The sequence below is a fragment of the Schistocerca gregaria genome, chromosome 10 (genome assembly GCF_023897955.1).
Source record: "Schistocerca gregaria isolate iqSchGreg1 chromosome 10, iqSchGreg1.2, whole genome shotgun sequence".
Classification (NCBI taxonomy): Eukaryota; Metazoa; Arthropoda; class Insecta; order Orthoptera; family Acrididae; genus Schistocerca; species Schistocerca gregaria.
Window position 1 is genome coordinate 190,178,432 of NC_064929.1, and position 19,581 is coordinate 190,198,012.

General features: G+C 41.4%; 1 protein-coding gene across 3 annotated transcripts in view; it reads right to left on the minus strand.

Moving 5' to 3' along the window:
- Positions 1-19,581, minus strand: part of LOC126293652 (ectopic P granules protein 5 homolog) — a 393,414-nt gene that overhangs the window by 202,137 nt on the left and 171,696 nt on the right. For all 3 annotated transcript variants that reach the window (XM_049986936.1, XM_049986934.1, XM_049986935.1), the window contains one exon: positions 8,374-8,613. In XM_049986936.1, the coding sequence (XP_049842893.1) occupies positions 8,374-8,613 (240 nt within the window). The remainder of the gene's footprint in view (positions 1-8,373; positions 8,614-19,581) is intronic.

Consider the following 19,581-nt stretch of genomic DNA (forward strand, 5'->3'; position numbering starts at 1 on the left):
AGCTAGTACTGGGTAGGAGAATCCATGTGGCCCATATGGTGTAGCAGTAGTGGGCATTCGGGTCCCTAGATACATGCTGCAGAGCACATTCAGCTACTTGGTACCAAGTGTCTCTTGGGTGGATAATTCTTTTATAGCCATGATGCATTCTGACAGTATAGTGGTGGGCATGCCTATAACAAATGCTCTGTAGTGGACACAAGTTAGCCCAGAAACCATTTCATGTTTAAAACTAATAACCACTTATGCCCTGAAACTGTGTATGTTGCTTATTAACTAAGAAGCATATGACCAATAGTGTACCATTCTTATTGTTCCCACCTTTTTCTAGAGTGTATACCAATTATTCAAAAGACATCAAGCAACATTCACTTTACATTGTTATACCCTTTTCCTAACATGAGAAATACACTCCTGGAAATGGAAAAGAGAACACATTGACACCGGTGTGTCAGACCCACCATACTTGCCCCAGACACTGCGAGAGGGCTGTACAAGCAATGATCACACGCACGGCACAGCGGACACACCAGGAACCGCGATGTTGGCCGTCGAATGGCGCTAGCTGCGCAGCATTTGTGCACCGCCGCCGTCAGTGTCAGTCAGTTTGCCGTGGCATACGGAGCTCCATCGCAGTCTTTAACATTGGTAGTATGCCATGACAGCGTGGATGTGAACGGTATGTGCAGTTGACGGACTTTGAGCGAGGGCGTATAATGGGCATGCGGGAGGCCGGGTGGGCGTACCGCCGACTTGCTCAACACGTGGAGCGTGAGGTCTCCACAGTACATCGATGTTGTCGCCAGTGGTCGGCGGAAGATGCACGTGCCCGTCGACCTGGGACCGGACCGCAGCGACGCACGCCAAGACCGTAGGATCCTACGCAGTGCCGTAGGGGACCGCACCGCCACTTCCCAGCAAATTAGGGACACTGTTGCTCCTGGGGTATTGGCGAGGACCATTCACAACCGTCTACATGAAGCTGGGCTACGGTCCCGCACACCGTTAGGCCGTCTTCCGCTCATGCCCCAACATCGTGCAGCCCGCCTCCAGTGGTGTCGCGACAGGCGTGAATGGAGGGACGAATGGAGACGTGTCGTCTTCAGCGATGAGAGTCGCTTCTGCCTTGGTGCCAATGATGGTTGTATGCGTGTTTGGCACCGTGCAGGTGAGCACCACAATCAGGACTGCATACAACCGAGGCACACAGGGCCAACACCCGGCATCATGGTGTGGGGAGCGATCTCCTACACTGGCCATACACCTCTGGTGATCGTCGAGGGGACACTGAATAGTGCACGGTACATCCAAACCGTCATCGAACCCATCGTTCTACCATTCCTAGACCGGCAAGGGAACTTGCTGTTCCAACAGGACAATGCACGTCCGCATGTATCCCGTGCCACCCAACGTGCTCTAGAAGGTGTAAGTCAACTACCCAGGCCAGCAAGATCTCCGGATCTGTCCCCCATTGAGCATGTTTGGGAATGGATGAAGCGTCGTCTCACGCGGTCTGCACGTCCAGCACGAACGCTGGTCCAACTGAGGCGCCAGGTGGAAATGGCATGGCAAGCCGTTCCACAGGACTACATTCAGCATCTCTACGATCGTCTCCATGGGAGAATAGCAGCCTGCATTGCTGCGAAACGTGGATATACACTGTACTACTGCCGACATTGTGCATGCTCTGTTGCCTGTGTCTATGTGCCTGTGGTTCTGTCAGTGTGATCATGTGATGCATCTGACCCCAGGAATGTGTCAATAAAGTTTCCCCTTCCTGGGACAATGAATTCACAGTGTTCTTATTTCAATTTCCAGGAGTGTATCTTGTTCATAGTAGGCACCACAGCCTTGAAACTTTTAAATTTTCTAATATTCCCCTTTTGCACCACCATATCATTTAAATATTTTTATTTGCATTTCTTTATTTTTTTTACTGGCTTTTATTTAGGCAGGTAAATAAAATACTGGATATTTTACAATCCCCATCATAGGCTCCTAGGGGTTGTACAGGGGATTTAGTAGATACAATATGGATAAGGACCTCGTGTTTGAAAATGTACCATTTGGATGTAAAATAAGTTTGAAGATGGGATCACTTTCAAATCACCTGCTTTGAAGTAAATACGCAAACTGAGAAGATGGTGCTCTCATAAACTTATGTTGTAATTATGAAATTGCATACCATTTTAATCCGACTACAACAATGGCTGCAAGAGTTCGATACCTCATAAATGGTCACCGCCAACCACAGCACATACAGCTGCACATCTTCAATTGGCCAAACAAAACAGACATTCGTATAGTAGCTGGCTAGGGGCAAGTAGTGTGGTCTTGTGAGTCACAGTTTTCCAGTTTTCAATTAATATGAGCCATCAAGTTCACCAACAGCACAGTAAGGAATGTGCAGGAAAGACAAATGCTGAGGAAGAAACAACTGCTGCACTCTCGGTTTAAAAGAAAATGTGCAAATGTCAGCAGGCACAGGCTAATACAGATTTCTGCACCTGTGGAAAGATCTGTGTGCAAAGCATACAACAAATACCACAGTCATACCTTAGAAAAGATATGGCTGAGAAACTGAGAAAATTGCTAAGCAGGTCTATGGCTTACATCTCATCATTAATTCACTAGTCTGATGTGGCAGTAGAAGATAGCATAACAAAAGCCAAAGTTTTACATTTCGTGTTTAAGAAATCATTCTTGCAGGAGAATTATACAAACATACTGTCGTTTGACCACTGCACAGACTAACATACGGATCACACAGTAACAGGCATTCCTAATGTAGAGAAACAACTGAAAGAATTGAAAATAAATAAGTTTCAGTGTCTAGATGGAATCCCAAGTCAGTTTTAAAAGAGTTCTCTATGGCATTGGTCTCTTACTTAGTTTGCATTTATCGCGAAATTCTCGCCCAACACAAAGCCACAGGAAAAAGAGCACAAGTAACTCCTGTGTGTAAAAATTACTGATCAATATCCTTAACATCAGTTTGCTCCAGAATCTTAAAAATATTCTGATCTCGAAATTAATCCTTATGTCCACACATCAACATGGTTTTAGAAAGCATCACTCGTGCAAAACTCTTCTCACATGATATGTTGTGAACTATGAATGAAGGGCAACAAAGAGAATCCAGATTTCTGAAAAGTATCTGACACAGTGCCCCAATGCAGACAGTTAACGAAGGTATCTGGACATGGAACAGGTTCACCGATACGTGAGAGGCTCAATCCTTCTTAAATAATAGAACCCTGCACGTTGTCAATGACTGCTAGTGTTCATCAGAGATAAGGGTACTGTCAGAAGTGCCCTGTGAAGTGTGATAGGACCACTGTTATTTTGACACACATCAATGATCTGGCAGACATAATGGTCAACAATCTGTGGTTGTTTGCTGACGATTTTGGAGTGTATGGTAAGGTGTTGAAGTTGAATGACTGCAGGAAGATACAAGATGATTTGCACAACATTTCTAGATAGTGTGATGAAAGGCACCTAGCACTAAATGTAGAAAAGTATATGTTATTCCAGATGAGTACAAAAAACAAACCTGTAATGTTCAGATACAGCATTAGTAGAGTCGAGTCTGACACGGTCACATCATTTAAATATTTGGACATAACAGTGCAAAGCAATATGAAATGAAACAAGCATGAGCTGATTGTGGCAGGGGAGGTGAATGGCCGACTTCGGTTTATTGGGAGAATTTTGGGTAAGTATGGTTCATCTGCAAAGGAGACCGCACTTCAGGCACTAGTGCGGTCTACTCTTGAGTACGGCTCAAGTGCTTAGGATCTGTACGAGGTCGGATAGAAGGAAGACATCGAGACAATCCAGAGGCAGACTGCTATATTTGTTACCAGTAGTACTCAAGTGTTATGGAGCTGCTTTGGAACACAAAGGGGAATCCCTGGTGGGAAGTCGACATTCTTTTCAAGGAACAGACATTTGAAGGTGGCTGCAGAATGATTCTACAGCTGGCAATGTACATTCATGTAAAAACCACGATGATACGATATGAGAAATTAGGGTTCATATGAAGGCATATAGAAAGCCATTTTTCCCCCTCTTTCTATTTGCGAGTGGAACAGGGAAGGAAATGACTAGTAATGGTACAGGGTACCCTCCACCACACTAATTATGGTGGCTTGTGGAGCATATAAACGTATATGTAGAATGCTAAGGGGATCTGAGGATGGGATGATCAATGCTGAATCTGAAGTCCATACTTTCATATCTGAAACTCAGAAACAGAGAATTTGAGGTGAATTAAGATTTAGGATGGCAATTGAGTGAACTGGTCAAACCACCCTATTTCAAATCCTTAAAGAGATGGCTTAGATAAGACAAAAGTCATTATCCGGCACACCTAACAAATACCAACCCCAACATGGAGTTCAGAGGACATAAGTCTGATGCTACGAAATCAGGAAAGGAGTGAGACCAGGAGATGGACTATGATCTGTGCTCTTCAACTGTTTCTTTTTAGAACTGATTATCAACAAATTGCAGAAAGAAATCAGCATTCACGTGTTGAAAATGGCATAAGGCTAGGCTACAAGTATACGCCTCTTATGATCGATTGTCTAAGCCTTTGCAGATGATCTAATGACCTTTCCAGACACCATAAATATGAGAGCAAAACAACTTAATCAACTGAAGACACAGGCAGTGAAGGCTGGGCTTCTAATCCCCTTCGGGTATGTACACTTTATGGGAAATGTAAAATAAGCTACAAGAGAACTGGAGGGCGGACTAGGAAAAATTAAGCAGACTGAACAGTTTAAATACCTACACAAATGAATAGTTCCTAACCTTCAGAGAAAGAAGGCTTCATATCATGCATATGTGGTAAGCTCACAGTTACGACTACCTTTTGCCATCTGCCTCATTCTAGATCCATATGCTGCATGAGCAACTGGCCGTGCCAGCACACCTTGGATATTGTTTGATGCCCTAAGCTAAGAATTTGCTGGCCACAGATACGGGGACTGACATCAGAGGCTCCACTGTCAGCCTCCAGCACTACTCTACAACTCTGACTGTGTGGTCACACTCAAAACTAGCACTGTCAACATCAGTGATGTCCATGAATGTCTCTATCTAGGCCAATGAGAGCCTTCCAGACTCAGCCTACACCATGGCGTCAACTGTTACTTATTGTGCAGCCCATAAGACTTTAACACAGTTATGCTCGCCTCCGGGCAGTTTCATGTTACTGCACATTGTACTGTTGTGTGTTGTGCCAAATGAACAGATCAAAGAGGAGTGAGTGCCACAACAGTAGTAACTAAATGGAAGCCCTATCAAATAACTTAAGGCATCTACAATTAGAGAACAATGTCTTTCAAAAACAAAACTAGACACTACAGAAAATTTATTGTATCAGAGGCTATATATGCAGCAGAAACTCTTACAATGAAGAAGAAACATCTAATGGAGACACTTAAGAACAAAGAAAAAAAGATTTAGAGTAAAATCCTATCAAAGAAAACACTAACTACAGAAGGCTTCACAACAACAAATCACATAAAACATGAAGCAACATGAGTCAGAAAAGAAGGCTTGCCTTTTATGACTATGTGATGCGAATGAGTCCAGGAAGGATATCTAAAAGGAAACTGGCCTACTTTGCAAGATATGAAATTCAAAGGAGCACAGTTTGCAGAAGACGAAAAAGACCTAGGAGAACAAATGTTCCCAGGAATATCCAAAGCTGGAGAAAGGGGAAATGTGGACCAAGAGAGTATAGAATAACACCAGAAACAAATGCAAAACCACTGGGCAGCAGTTAAAGCTCAGAAAAACAGACAGCTGAATTGAGGTGGTCCCCAGTTGAAGGAAAGGAAGAAGAAGAAACTAAAATTCTATAAGTTATTTTTCATATAACATAACAGATTATTTTGGCCACAGCATAAAATTGCTTGAAATTATATATCCCTTTCCATATTGAACTAGTAACTTGTGTTTAGTTTATCAGCTTTCTTCACATGCCCAAAGTTTTTGTGTTTGGTTTATCTTTTAGAAATTAGCCCCAGTTTTTCTAATATGTACACGAAGTGAGTACCACTACTTAACTGCAGTGGCATAACAGGTTTTGTGGAGGACAGCTTACGTAGACTAATCTTGCAAAAGTCTGATACGAGAGCACTGCTCATTATAATTTTGCCACTTATTCAGAAAAGCCTAAAGCAATTGATGTATTTCACTGGCGCACAAGGTCAAAATACCTTGATTATGATAATTAGTTTTGTGACTCTTCAATCTTTCCTGGCGGATGTGTTGTAAATGGTCTTCAAGGGTTTGCGTCGGTGCCGGCAGCAAACCTGTGAAGACTATTTACAACATAATTAGTTTTATTTCAACATGATGTCTTACTTGTCAACAATCAATTAAAATGTCAGTGTAGGTGCATCAATAACTCTCATAATACTTTGCACAAACAAAATTCAAATTCAGTTTCTTAATCCTCTGGTGAAATGAAAACATTCTGTCTGATTTTTCTATTTTTTAGGTTTTATTTTTTTTTATATGCTTTTAGCCCTTCCGTCCCCTCTCCTCCCAGTTCAGTTAACATATCACAAACATGATCTCCAGGCAATCAGAACTGATAGTTTGTGAGGGATTCCTAGAGTCATTTTGATGCACTGAACAGTCTGTATAAATGGCCACCAGCATAGCTTAAAATTACATGAAATTCAAATTTATTGATAAGGCAGGCCATAATTCTGATGTAGGACTTGTCTGATGCCATGGGAACAATGTCACAAGGCACCAAAATAAAAGAAGGAGCTTCATATGAAGATAGGCACTTGTGTGGAGTTTTTGAGAGGGCTGAGTTAGATAGCCCAGTAACTCAGTCAGATTTTTCAACTTTATTAAGTGACTACCTGGCAAACACAGTATTACTATGCATATTCACGGTGGCAATTTTCTATTTGAAACAAAAGCAAAAAATAACTGTTTTTGTAGTCTAATGTTAAAAAAAAATTTCATCTCCCTGTATTCGTGTAATTATAAAGCAGTCCGACAAAGAACTACCATGTATAATGTACAAATATATAACTACATTATCCTGGAGAGTTTTTATTCACTGGGCGCAACTGTTTCACATGTCTGCAATGTGATTTTGTAAATGTCTCTTGATAGCACTAGAGGCAACTATTTTTTTGTATACGGCCATTTGTGCTTAACAACTGAAAGCTGTCAAAAGCACTGCCAGGTGTCAGGGATTTCCTTAAGTTAACTCAACTTCATGCACAATGTGGTATTTTTTCATGCATCTCAGTATTTATGATATCATATCTGTTGAACTACGAGTCAAATAATGGTATATTTCTGTAGGTATATTCAGCAGCATATGTGGCTACCATATGTGAAATATGAGTAATAAATTTAAACATCATGTGCAATCTGACAGTTTTCATGCATCTCACTGTTTACAATGTCATATTTCCTGAACTGTGTGTGGTACCACGATATAATTTTGTAGGTACATTTAGTGGCACTATCACGATATAATTTTATAGGTGCATTTAGCGGCACACGTGGACACTGTCTGCAAAATTTATTGCAAATAGCGTTAGTAGCACATAAGTAATAAAATTAAACGTTACGTACGATTCAGCAGGTTTTCAAACATCTCATTGTTTATGACGTCATATCTGCTAAACTACAAAATGTCGGTTCAAAAACGGCTCTGAGCACTATGGGACTTAACATCGATGGTCATCAGTCCCCTAGAACTTAGAACTACTTAAATATAACTAACCTAAGGACATCACACAACACCTAGCCATCACGAGGCAGAGAAAATCCCTGACCCCGCCGGGAATCGAACCTGGGAACCCGGGCGTGGGAAACGAGAATGCTACCGCACGACCACGAGATGCGGGCACAAAATGTCGGTGGTTCTTATTCCTACAGTGATTGTTGCCTGACAGTAACGGATACAAATACCAAGTTTGATTCAAATTGCTCCAGTGGTTTAGAAGGAGATGTGGGTCATACATATATCCATTTTTATAATATGTAGGGATATTTTGGCTATGCTAATCAAGTTAGATGCAAGATGTCTTTGTTTTTTAACTGAACAACAATAAAGTAACATCATTCAAAGTTTTTGTTAGTTATTTATAAAGCCAAGATCACCTCAAACATGAAAATGAATCTAAGGACCTGCAACCCTGGACAAACAACGCCCGCAAGAGAAGTGTGCTCACAGGAGTTGAGGATTTGGCATCCTATATCATCATTGGGGGCTCACAGTAATGTCATTTCGCTATGAGTAGATCTCACACTGTACTTAGTATTAAGAGAGGAGAAGATCGGTAACATGACAACATCGCCACAAAGCCACCCACGTACCTTTAGTGCTTGATCGACGTTGGCCTTGCCCTGCGTGCTGGCCAGTTCCCGCAACAGCTCCCGCCACAGGCCGGGCCGCTCCTCCTGCGCACGGTGCTCCACCTCCAGTGCGAAGTACGCCAGCCAAGGCGCGTCCGGTGCAGAGCAGCGTGGCACCAGCGACGCCCACGTCCCAGAGCCCGATGCCACCCAGCTGATGAGCGCCGACAGCGTCCCACCCGCACGCAGCCCCGCAGCACTCTGCGAGCAGTCGGGCACGGACTGTGATTTTGTGAAACATTTGCCTTTGGCTGCATACAAAATGAAACCAGCCTACATAAGAATGCCATTATGTAGTGTAAGTTTTTGGCGATAGCACAGTTTGTTTTGTAGGAGAAATCTCTTCATTATCCACTGCAAACCAGTATCGATCACTTCATCTTGTTATTTTCATATGATGAGTTTAGGTACATCAGTGTAGATTTCTTTCTGAATTACAATTTTGCAAGTAATGCTTATGCATTTGTTTCTCTCACATCCAAATCAATGACAAAATAAATCACATATTTCTTTCCATACATTGTCAAAACAGGATTTTCGAAAAAATCACTTCATTTTATAAAATCAGTTTCTAAAAATTCAATTTACTGTATCAAGCACATAAAACCCTTAAATGAAAATTGGTCTTTTACACCAACTCAAGTAAATCTGTTATTTACTTTCTTTGTTGACAAGAATTACCAGCTTCCACTTGCAGCATACAAAACAGTAAAATGAATCCACAACCAATATGCACTTTGGACAAGGTCTTCAATACAAATGGTAAGTAAAGATTTGTTGTGCTTCCCATTCTCAAACATTTAAAAAAAATTGATTTACTCCTTTTTTGTTGGTACTGCAACTGAAATTGTAAGGTATATATTTAGTAGTTGAGAACAGCATTTTGAGTAGATCTCAACACACAGATGAGGTGTCAAGAGTGTAAGAGGTCAAAGATACTACACTGATAACCACTGCGCCAACTTCAACGCTGCTATGTTCTCTGGCCCTCGAGGCGACATCCCATGGTACAGTCTCACTGCCCCAGTTACATAACAAGAAGGTGTGGCTGTTCGACAAGGCTGACAGCAGTGACTGTCCTAAAGAGGGCACCACATCTGATAGACCTACAGTGCCCACACCTCTCACCGATGCCAACCGACCATCAGAGAACATCACATTACACAGAGCGCCAATGAGCAAGAAGCCTGTCATCACAGCCAGCAGCAGCCAATCACATGAACTGAGTGTACTCATCTACATGGTAAGACAACCCTGTGGCTAAACATGCCTTGGTGCACGGCCAGCACATCTTGTCACAGTGTTACACAGTCCGGGTTATCTGGAGACTTCCCACTGACACCAACCTATCAGAACTCCAGGGAAGGGAACTTGTCCTTCGCTATATTCTCTCTTCCTGTTACCCACCAGGCCTCAACCTCCGCTAATTTCAAGTTGCCGCTGCTCGTACCTCACCTGTCATTCAACAACATCTTTGTCTCTGTACTTCCGCCTCGACTGACATCTCTGCCCAACCTCTTTGCATTTACACATGTCTGTCTGTGTCTGTATATGTGCACATGGATATGTGTGTGTGTGCGCGCGAGTGTATACTTGTCCTTTTTCCCCCCTAAAGAAAGTCTTTCCGCTCTCGGGATTCGAATGACTCCTTACCCTCTCCCTTAAAACCCACATCCTTTCGTCTTTCCCTCTCCTTCCCTCTTTCCTGATGAAGCAACCTTGGGTTGCAAAAGCTTGAAATTTGTGTGCGTGTTTGTGTGTTTTTTATTGCCTCTATCAACATACCAACACTTTTGTTTGGTAAGTTACAGCATCTTTGTTTTTATATACATCTACATGGTAGGATAAACACCACTGCTGTGTCTCCACAGTCAATCTACATTCAGCTCACAGTGACTACAGGAAGTTCACGGAGGTCCACGGTTGGAGTCCACATGGGAAATCAGTGATCTGCCTCCTGCAGCAGTCATCGGTGAATAGTACCAACACCAGTACAGTGAGCAACCAAAGTGTCATCTCAGGATATGAGGAACTGTTGAACTTGTATAACGTGTCAGGTTGTGAGCTTCATTATCTGAAGTTACCTGCTCCAAGAAGAAAGATACCTGTTAACTAACACCAGAGTTCTATGTTCCATTTCAGTCTTCTAATCAATACAGTTATGGTACTTAGATGACTTATTTCTGTAGTTGTTCTCAACACTACAACAGCACAGTTTTATTTACAGTGATGTGTTACTGGATAGATAACTATGTCACACAGTGGCACAGTCACATCACAAGTCCGGAGTTGATATGGGCAAGGTGAGAAGTAAATATAGATTAAGAAGAATAGAAATTCATTATTCATTTCATTTCCCTCTTCATCTTAATCCATATTTACTCCTCACTCAGTCTTTATCCTCTTTGGTCTGAAGCTGGCACAGTGCTCATGAATGTACAATCTTTGACCTCCTACTGACTGATGTCTCCTCTCCCCTTTCATCTCTCCTCCCCTTAGAAAAGCTGGGTCCGTACTGGGGTCTCGGTGATCTGCTACTTATTTTTAACCTTCCCCAATCTACCCATTTCTACTCCCTGAGAAAGATAAGGTTAGTCCCAAAAGGTATAATAGTGTAGTGTATTTTATGTGTGTCTATCAACAGCATCATCTAAAGGCTTCTGTGAATGTAGCTTCTCCCTTATTTTGTGTTATCTTCTTCATTGCATGATAATTTCAACATTTTCTTACTTCCAATAGATCTTTGACTATTTCCTTTCTTGGCCTCCCCTTGGTTTGCTTTCACAAAGTTCCTCCTTCCAAAGTGTCTGTTAAGTGTTTATTGTATTGAAATAAATGTCCAAAATCTTTTGTTTTCCTTTTTTGGGTAGTTCCTGTGAGGCTTCTCTGCACACTGACCTCTTTTACAAATCTTCACTGGTTTTTCTGTGTGTCCAGCTAATTCTCATTCGCCTTCTCCAGAGCCATATTCCCTCAGTTTTTAGTACTCTGCCTGCAACCACATCCAGCTTTACAGCATTACAGGCACACGCTCCAGACGAATGTCTTCAAAACTTGTTTTTTTTTTCTTTTTATGTTAAACAATTTGTTCACTAGGACGTATTTTTGGTTCACTGGAAAACAACCTTTGCCTTTCCTTAACCTATTTTCTAAGATAAGTCGTAAGGTCAGTATTGCCTCACGTGTTCCAATATTTCTACGGAATCCAATCTGATCTTCCCCGAGGTTGGCTTCTACTCGTTTTTCCATTCATCTATAAATAATTCGTCTTAGTATTTTGCAGCTGTGACTTTTTAAACTGATAGTTCTGTAATTTTCACATCTGTCAACACATGCTTTCTTTGGGTTTGGAATTATTATATTCTTCTTGAAGTCTGAGGGTATTTCGCCTGTCTCATACATCTTGCTCACCAGATGGTAGAGTTTTGTCATGACTGGGTCTCCCAAGGCCGTCAGTAGTTCTAATGGAATGTTGTCTACTCCGGGGGCCTTGTTTCGACTCAGGTCTTTCAGTGCTCTGTCAAACTCTTCACGCAGTATCGTATCTCCCATTTCATCTTCATCTACATCCTCTTCTATTTCCATAATATTGTCCTCAAGTACATCGCCCTTGTATAGACCCTCTATATACTCCTTCCACCTGTCTGCTTTCCCTTCTTTGCTTAGAACTGGGTTTCCATCTGAGCTCTTAATATTCATACAAGTGGTCCTCTTTTCTCCAAAGGTCTCTTTAATTTTCCTGTAGGCAGTATCTATCTTACCCCTAGTGAGATAAGCCTCTACATCCTTACATTTGTCCTCTAGCCATCCCTGCTTAGCCATTTTGCACTTCCTGTCGATGTCATGCTGAGACGTTTGTATTCCTTTTTGCATGCTTCATTTACTGCAGTTTTATATTTTCTCCTTTCATCAATTAAATTCAATATTTCTTCTGTTACCCAAGGATTTCTACTAGCCCTCGTTTTTTTACCCACTTGATCCTCTGCTGCCTTCACTACTTCATCCCTCAAAGCTACCCATTCTTCTTCTATTGTATTTCTTTCCCCCATTCCTGTCAATTGCTCCCTTATGCTCTCCTTGAAACTCCGTACAACCTCTGGTTCTTTTAGTTTATCCAGGTCTCATCTCCTTAAATTCCCACCTTTTTGCAGTTTCTTCAGTTTTAACCTACAGGTCATAACCAACGGATTGTGGTCAGGGTCCACATCTGCCCCCTGGAAATGTCTTACAATTTAAAACCTGGTTCCTGAATCCTTGTCTTTCCATTATATAATCTATCTGAAACCTTTTAGTATCTCCAGGGTTCTTCCATGTATACAACCTTCTTTAATGATTCTTGAACCAAGTGTTAGTTATGATTAAGTTGTGCTCTGCTCAAAATTCTACCAGGCGGCTACCTCTTTCATTTCTTAGCCCCAATCCATATTCACCTACTACGTTTCCTTCTCTCCCTTTCCCTACTAAAGAATTTCAGTCACCCATGACTATTAAATTTTCGGCTCCCTTCACCATCTGAATAATTTCTTTTATTTCGTCATACATTTCTTGAATTTCTTCGTCATCTGCAGAGCTAGTTGGCATATAAACATGTACTACGGTAGTAGGCATGGGCTTCATGTCTATCTTGGCCACAATAATGCGTTCACTATGCTGTTTGTAGTAGCTTACCTGCATTCCTATTTTTTTATTCATTATTAAACCTACTCCTGCATTACCCCTATTTGACTTTGTATTTATAACCCTGTATTCGCCTGACCAAAAGTCTTGTTCCTCCTCCCACTGAACTTCACTAATTCCCACTATATCTAACTTTAACCTATCCATTTCCCTTTTTAAATTTTCTAACCTACCTGTCCGATTGAGGGATCTGACGTTCCACACTCCGATCCGTAGAACGCCAGTTTTCTTTCTCCTGATAACGGCGTCCTCTTGAATAGTCCCCTCCCGGAGATCCAAATGGGGGACTATTTTACTGCGGAATATTTACCCAAGAGGACGCCATCATCATTTAACCATACAGTAAAGCTTCATGCCCTCGGGAAAAATTACGGTTGTAGTTTCCCCTTGCTTTCAACCGTTCGCAGTACCAGCACAGCGAGGCTGTTTTGGTTAGTGTTACAAGGCCAGATCAGTCAATCATCCAGACTGTTGCCCCTGCAACTACTGAAAAGGCTGCTGCCCCTCTTCAGGAACCACACATTTGTCTGGCCTCTCAACAGATACCCCTCCATTGTGGTTGCACCTATGGTACGGGTATCTGTATCGCTGAGCCACACAAGCCTCCCCACCAACAGCAAGGTCCATGGTTCATGGGGGGCTTATGTAGTTAAAGGACCTAAATAACAAAATTCATCAACTTTCTCCATTTTATTTATTTATTTCAGTTTTGATGTTACGTATCCGCTTCGTATCATAATTTTTTGTTTATTCGCAATTAATTTTACATTCCTACTTTTTTATAATTGCTGAACATCTACAAGTATGTTTTGCACATGGTTTATGCTAACAGGTGTTACGTCATTATCATATGAGAATCTTATGCAGTGAATGGGAATTACTTTCACTTTAACACCAGATGTTTTTTCTTTGAAGATCTTCATAACTTTTTCAGTGAGAAGGTTGAATAATTAAACAGAAAGTGAGCATCCTTATGTTACCCCTTTCTGATTTTTGCTTCACATTCTTCTCTGGTAACTTCTGTCTTCACACTTTTCTTTTTGTATATGTTTAATATTATTCTTCAGACTTTTCAGTGTAAGGGTGTACCTCTCAAGATTTTGGAGGATTCCTTCAAGCTGATACTGTCAAATGCCTTCTCGAGATCAATAAAGGCCAAGGAAGCATCTCTATTTAATCTGAATATTTTCTCTAGCAACCTCCTGACTGTAATGATGACTTCTCTGGTTGAAAACCAAACTGATCCTCTTCAAGTGCTAGCTCTAGTTCTGCTTTTATTTTTTCTGTCAGGAGAGCTAAACATTTTGTGTAGTGAAGGTAAGTAATGGACTGAAATTCTGTCTCTTGATTTTCATGACAGCTCTGTCTGTCTTTCATGTGCTCAAAGTGCTCAAAGTGAACCTGAGAAAAGCAAAAGTGTGTGTTTTACTTGTGTGAATATGTGTGTGTTTTCCATTTCTAAAGATGGATTTTTTTTGTCTGAAAGCTTAAACATTTATCAGTCTTTTCATTGCCTATGACTCAATGTTTCCCCCGTGTGATGAATAGTAATCTATCCTTTTCTATGACAATGAAAACATTATGCTGTCAAAAATGTATCCTTCCATAATATTGTTGTTATTCCACTCTGTACTTTCCATTGTTAGTATAAAGGCACGGGATATCTCAATAAATAAACATTAAACTCCCAACTGTAGTGTGACAAGCGGCATGCCAAATACACATTTCATTTTCTCTGATATATCGCTGGAAAAAAAAGCCAATAATGTCAATAAACGCATTGTACTGTGTATTACTTGTTAACTTTTTGTGCCCCTAACATGTGTTAACAAGTCATACAAACTTCAGATGCAACAACAATTTCAGATGTAACAACAGAGCATAAAATTAATGTAAAAACACCAATAAATATTTTGCAAAAATCAAAGTTGTTTTACTTAACCAGTGTGACCACAATTATTCATTTTTTATTCCACTTACATAAATCAACAACATCTGCACAAAATATTATAATTAGTAAACAAATTACAGTATATTCTTTTTTGCCCACTTTCATCTTTCTGGTTCAGGATGTGAATCAGAGGTGTCCATTGTCGCCTGTCTCTCAAGCACTCCTTTCGTTCTTTAAAGAACATCTTCTGGTTTTCCTCCCATCTTCTCTATGGACTCCCACACTATGTCTCCTTATCCCTCTATCAGTCTTCCTTTTAGAAAATACTTTTTTAACACATTCTTCTCTTCCATTCTCATCGTATTTCCATACTACTTCAGTTTTGTTTTCTGTCTTAACCTCAAGTTTTAAGACTCCGGTCATTTTTCTGATCTCCTCATTTCTAATTCCATCCCTTCTTGTCTTGCCTCAGATAATTCATAAAAATTTCATTTCTGCTGCCTATATTCTGATCTCTTCCTGTTCTGTTATAGTCTATGTATCAGCACATACTAGAATGAGTTCATAATAAGCTGAATACCTATCTTCAGGACATTATTATTCCACAGAATAACCCTTACACTCTGGTAGGATTTGTTTGCTTGTAGTCTTTTCCCAATTTCCTCAGTCGTCTTGCCATCATTTGTGATCGGACTCCCTAAGTACTTGAAACTTTTGATCACTTCAAATTTTTTCCATTCAGTTTTCGTAAACAGCTTAAATTAATCTGATGTAATAAACACATTAAATTCACAAACCAAAGTTGCAGTTATTCCAGCTACTTTATTAAGTTAATATCTCACAGATGTAGTTTCATATCTGCATCCATGTATGGCATTTACGTCATCTCTCAAATCTACAGAAAGTTATTCTCTTAGCTCCACTAACTTCACAGAATGAAAGCCACTGTAATTTCATTATACAGGGGTGCTGCTTGGTAATCATATTTTGTAAAATAAAACAGTTAGCACGTTTAGACAAACTAAAAACAGAGCACAGTATGAAAATAATATTGCCAGTGATTTTTATCTCAGCATACATGAGCAGAGGTGATCAGAAAAATTTTGCTTGCACAAGAGTATGTTATTAGCTATATGACCCAGGTTCAAGATACCAGCAAGTGATGGGCATATATTCTAACACAGATTGTGTATCACTGAAATGTTGGCAGTGTTGGAGTTCTGAATTGGGAGAAAATAGAGAAGTTTTAGTCTGACTACAACCCTGTGAAATGTTCTAGAAGTGCAAGCTGTAAATTGACTTGGTAAAGAACTGTATTATACTCTGGACAGAGGATTATCAATGGCCATGCAAAAAGAAAGAGAGGTGAGACAGTATTATACTGTGCTGGCATTAACATTCAGTAACAGAGCAAGAGGTGGAAAACCTGTGCATTTTACATGAGAAAGATACAAATGAAAATCTTAATCATGCAACAAATTTGCTAAAAATTGTACTGTTGAAATGGCAGCTACTAGGTGATATCCTTGTGCTATAACAGATTACCAACAGCTGGCAGCCTGATGCTGCATCACAGAAAGAGAAGCTGTATCAGTACAAATATGATCTCCCCTTATTGACTTAGTAGCAATCTTTAGAATGTTTTTTGAGTTTTGAAGCTGTTAAAACTGTGGAAATGCACTGCAATATGGAAGCACAGTGTGGGGATTAGCGTGTGCCTCTGCAGCACTGTCTTCAGCTTTGTCTAGACCATCTATATTCATGGAGTGTCGCTAACGATTTCCATTTTTCTGGTGAGAAAACGGTCTGCAAGAACTTCTGGCGTTCCAAACAGTTTCTTCCACCATCTTTACATCTCGGCCCCTTGCTCTCCCATTCGTGGAGACAACAAAATTTTTAGGTCTTACATTTGACAGGAAACTTTGCTGGTCTCCACATGTTTTACTTGGCTGCTTGTTGTACCCATTCCCTAAATGTCCTCCGTGTTATTAGCGGTATGTCATGGGGAGCAGATCGAATGGTCCTGCTTCGCTTATATCAGTCCATTGTCCAATCAAAGATGGATTATGGGAGCTTTGTCTACTCTTCTGCCCGGCCGTCCATCTTACACCGTCTAAACTCTATCCACCATCAGGGATCACGTCTGGCGACTGGAGCATTCTACCCCAGCCCTGTTGACAGTGTGTATGCTGAAGCTGCCAAATTACCGCTAAACTACCGGCACGATATGTTCCTTTGTCGGTACGCCTGCCGACTGATGTCAATGCCCGACCACCCGTCATATTTCTCTTTCTTTGACAACTCTCTCGACTGCCAATATGGGCTGTATGTCTCTGCCCTGTTATCTCCTGGAGTTCGCTTTCGTCGCCTGCTTCAGCAACTTGATTTTACCCTCCTCGCGACTTTTTGAGTGGGTGAGAGTCTGACGCCACCTTGGCTCCAGGCTCAGATTCGCGTTCACCTTGAACGCAGCTCGCTCCCAAAGGAGAGGACCGCGGATTCGATATACCGCTCGGGGTTTGTCGAACTTTGTTCGAGGCTCGCTCATAACGTCTTTACTTACACAGATGGCTCCAAGACTATGGCGTCGGATGTGCCTTTGTCATTGGAGATGATACCTTTCAATACCAGCTCCTTGACCAGTATTCAAGCTTTACAGCTGAGCTTTTTGCTCTCTATCAGGCTGTTCAGTATATCCGCCGCCATCGTCATTCTCCCTATGCCGTCTGCTCTGATTTTTTGAGCGCCATTCAGAGTCTCCGTGACCCATAATCGGACCACCCTCTCGTGCAATGAATTCAACGGTCCCTTCAGTCACTAGTTGATACCAGTGCTCGTGTCCTTTTTTTGTGGATTCCTGGCCCCGTCGGTGTGCCTGGGAACGAAGCTGCTGATGCTGCAGCCAAGGCTACTGTCATCCTGCCTCGGACAGCTTCCTTTTGTGTCACATCAACTGATATTAATGGGGTTCTTGTGGCATCATTGAGGCACGAGGCTTGGTCCTCTCTCCATGAAAATTAGCTTAGGGCCATCAAACTGATCCCGACGGCTCGGACGACCTCCTCACGCCCTTCACAGTGAGAGGAGGTCATTTTGGCCAGGTTGCGGATTGGGCATTGCCGATTTAGCCACCGCTACCTGTTGTCCTTCACTATTGCATCCCTCAAAGCTACCCATTCTTCCTCAACTGTATTTCTTTCCCCCATTCCTGTCAATTATACCCTTATGCTCTCCCTGAAACTCTGTACAACCTCTGGTTCTTTCAGTTTATCCAGGTCCCTTCTCCTTAAATTCCCACCTTTTTGCAGTTTCTTCAGTTTTAATCTACATCTACATCCATACTCCGCACTAACGGTGTGTGGTGGAGGGTACCCTGAGTACCTCTATCGGTTCTCCCTTCTACAGCTCATAACCAATAGATTGTGATCAGAGTCCACATCGCCAATGGTGGAAGGAGTATATACAGGGTCTATACAAGGGCGATGTACTTGAGGACAATATTATGGAAATGGAAGAGGATGTAGATGAAGATGAAATGGGAGATACGACACTGCATGAAGAGTTTGACAGAGCACTAAAAGACCTGAGTCGAAACAAGGCCCCTGGAGTAGACAACATTCCACTAGAACTACTGACGGCCTTTGGAGAGCCAGTCCTGACAAAACTCTACCATCTGGTGAGCAAGATGTATGAGACAGGCGAAATACCCTCAGACTTCAAGAAGAATATAATAATTCCAATCCCAAAGAAAGCAGGTGTTGACAGATGTGAAAATTACCAAACTATCAGTTTAATAAGTCACAGCTGCAAAATACTAACACGAATTATTTACAGACGAATGGAAAAACTGGTAGAAGCCGACCTCAGGGAAGATCAGTTTGGATTCCGTAGAAATATTGGAACACGTAAGGCAATACTGACCTTACGACTTATCTTAGAAGCTAGATTAAGGAAGGGCAAACCTACGTTTCTAGCATTTGTAGACTTAGAGAAAGCTTTTGACAATGTTGACTGGAATACTCTCTTTCAAATTCTAAAAGTGGCAGGGGTAAAATACAAGGAGCGAAAGGCTATTTACAATTTGCACAGAAACCAGATGGCAGTTATAAGAGTCGAGGGGCATGAAAGGGAAGCAGTGGTTGGGAAGGGAGTGAGACAGGGTTGTAGCCTCTCCCCGATGTTATTCAATCTGTATATTGAGCAAGCAGTAAAGGAAACAAAAGAAAAGTTTGGAGTAGGTATTAAAATCCAGGGAGAAGAAATAAAAACTTTGAGGTTCGCCAATGACATTGTAATTCTGTCAGAGACAGCAAAGGACTTGGAAGAGCAGTTGAACGCAATGGACAGTGTCTTGAAAGGAGGATATAAGATGAACATCAACAAAAGCAAAACAAGGATAATGGAATGTAGTCGAATTAAGTCGGGTGATGTTGAGGGAATTAGATTAGGAAATGAGACACTTAAAATAGTAAAGGAGTTTTGCTATTTGGGGAGCAAAATAACTGATGATGGTCGAAGTAGAGAGGATATAAAATGTAGACTGGCAATGGCAAGGAAAGCGTTTCTGAAGAAGAGAAATTTGTTAACATCGAGTATAGATT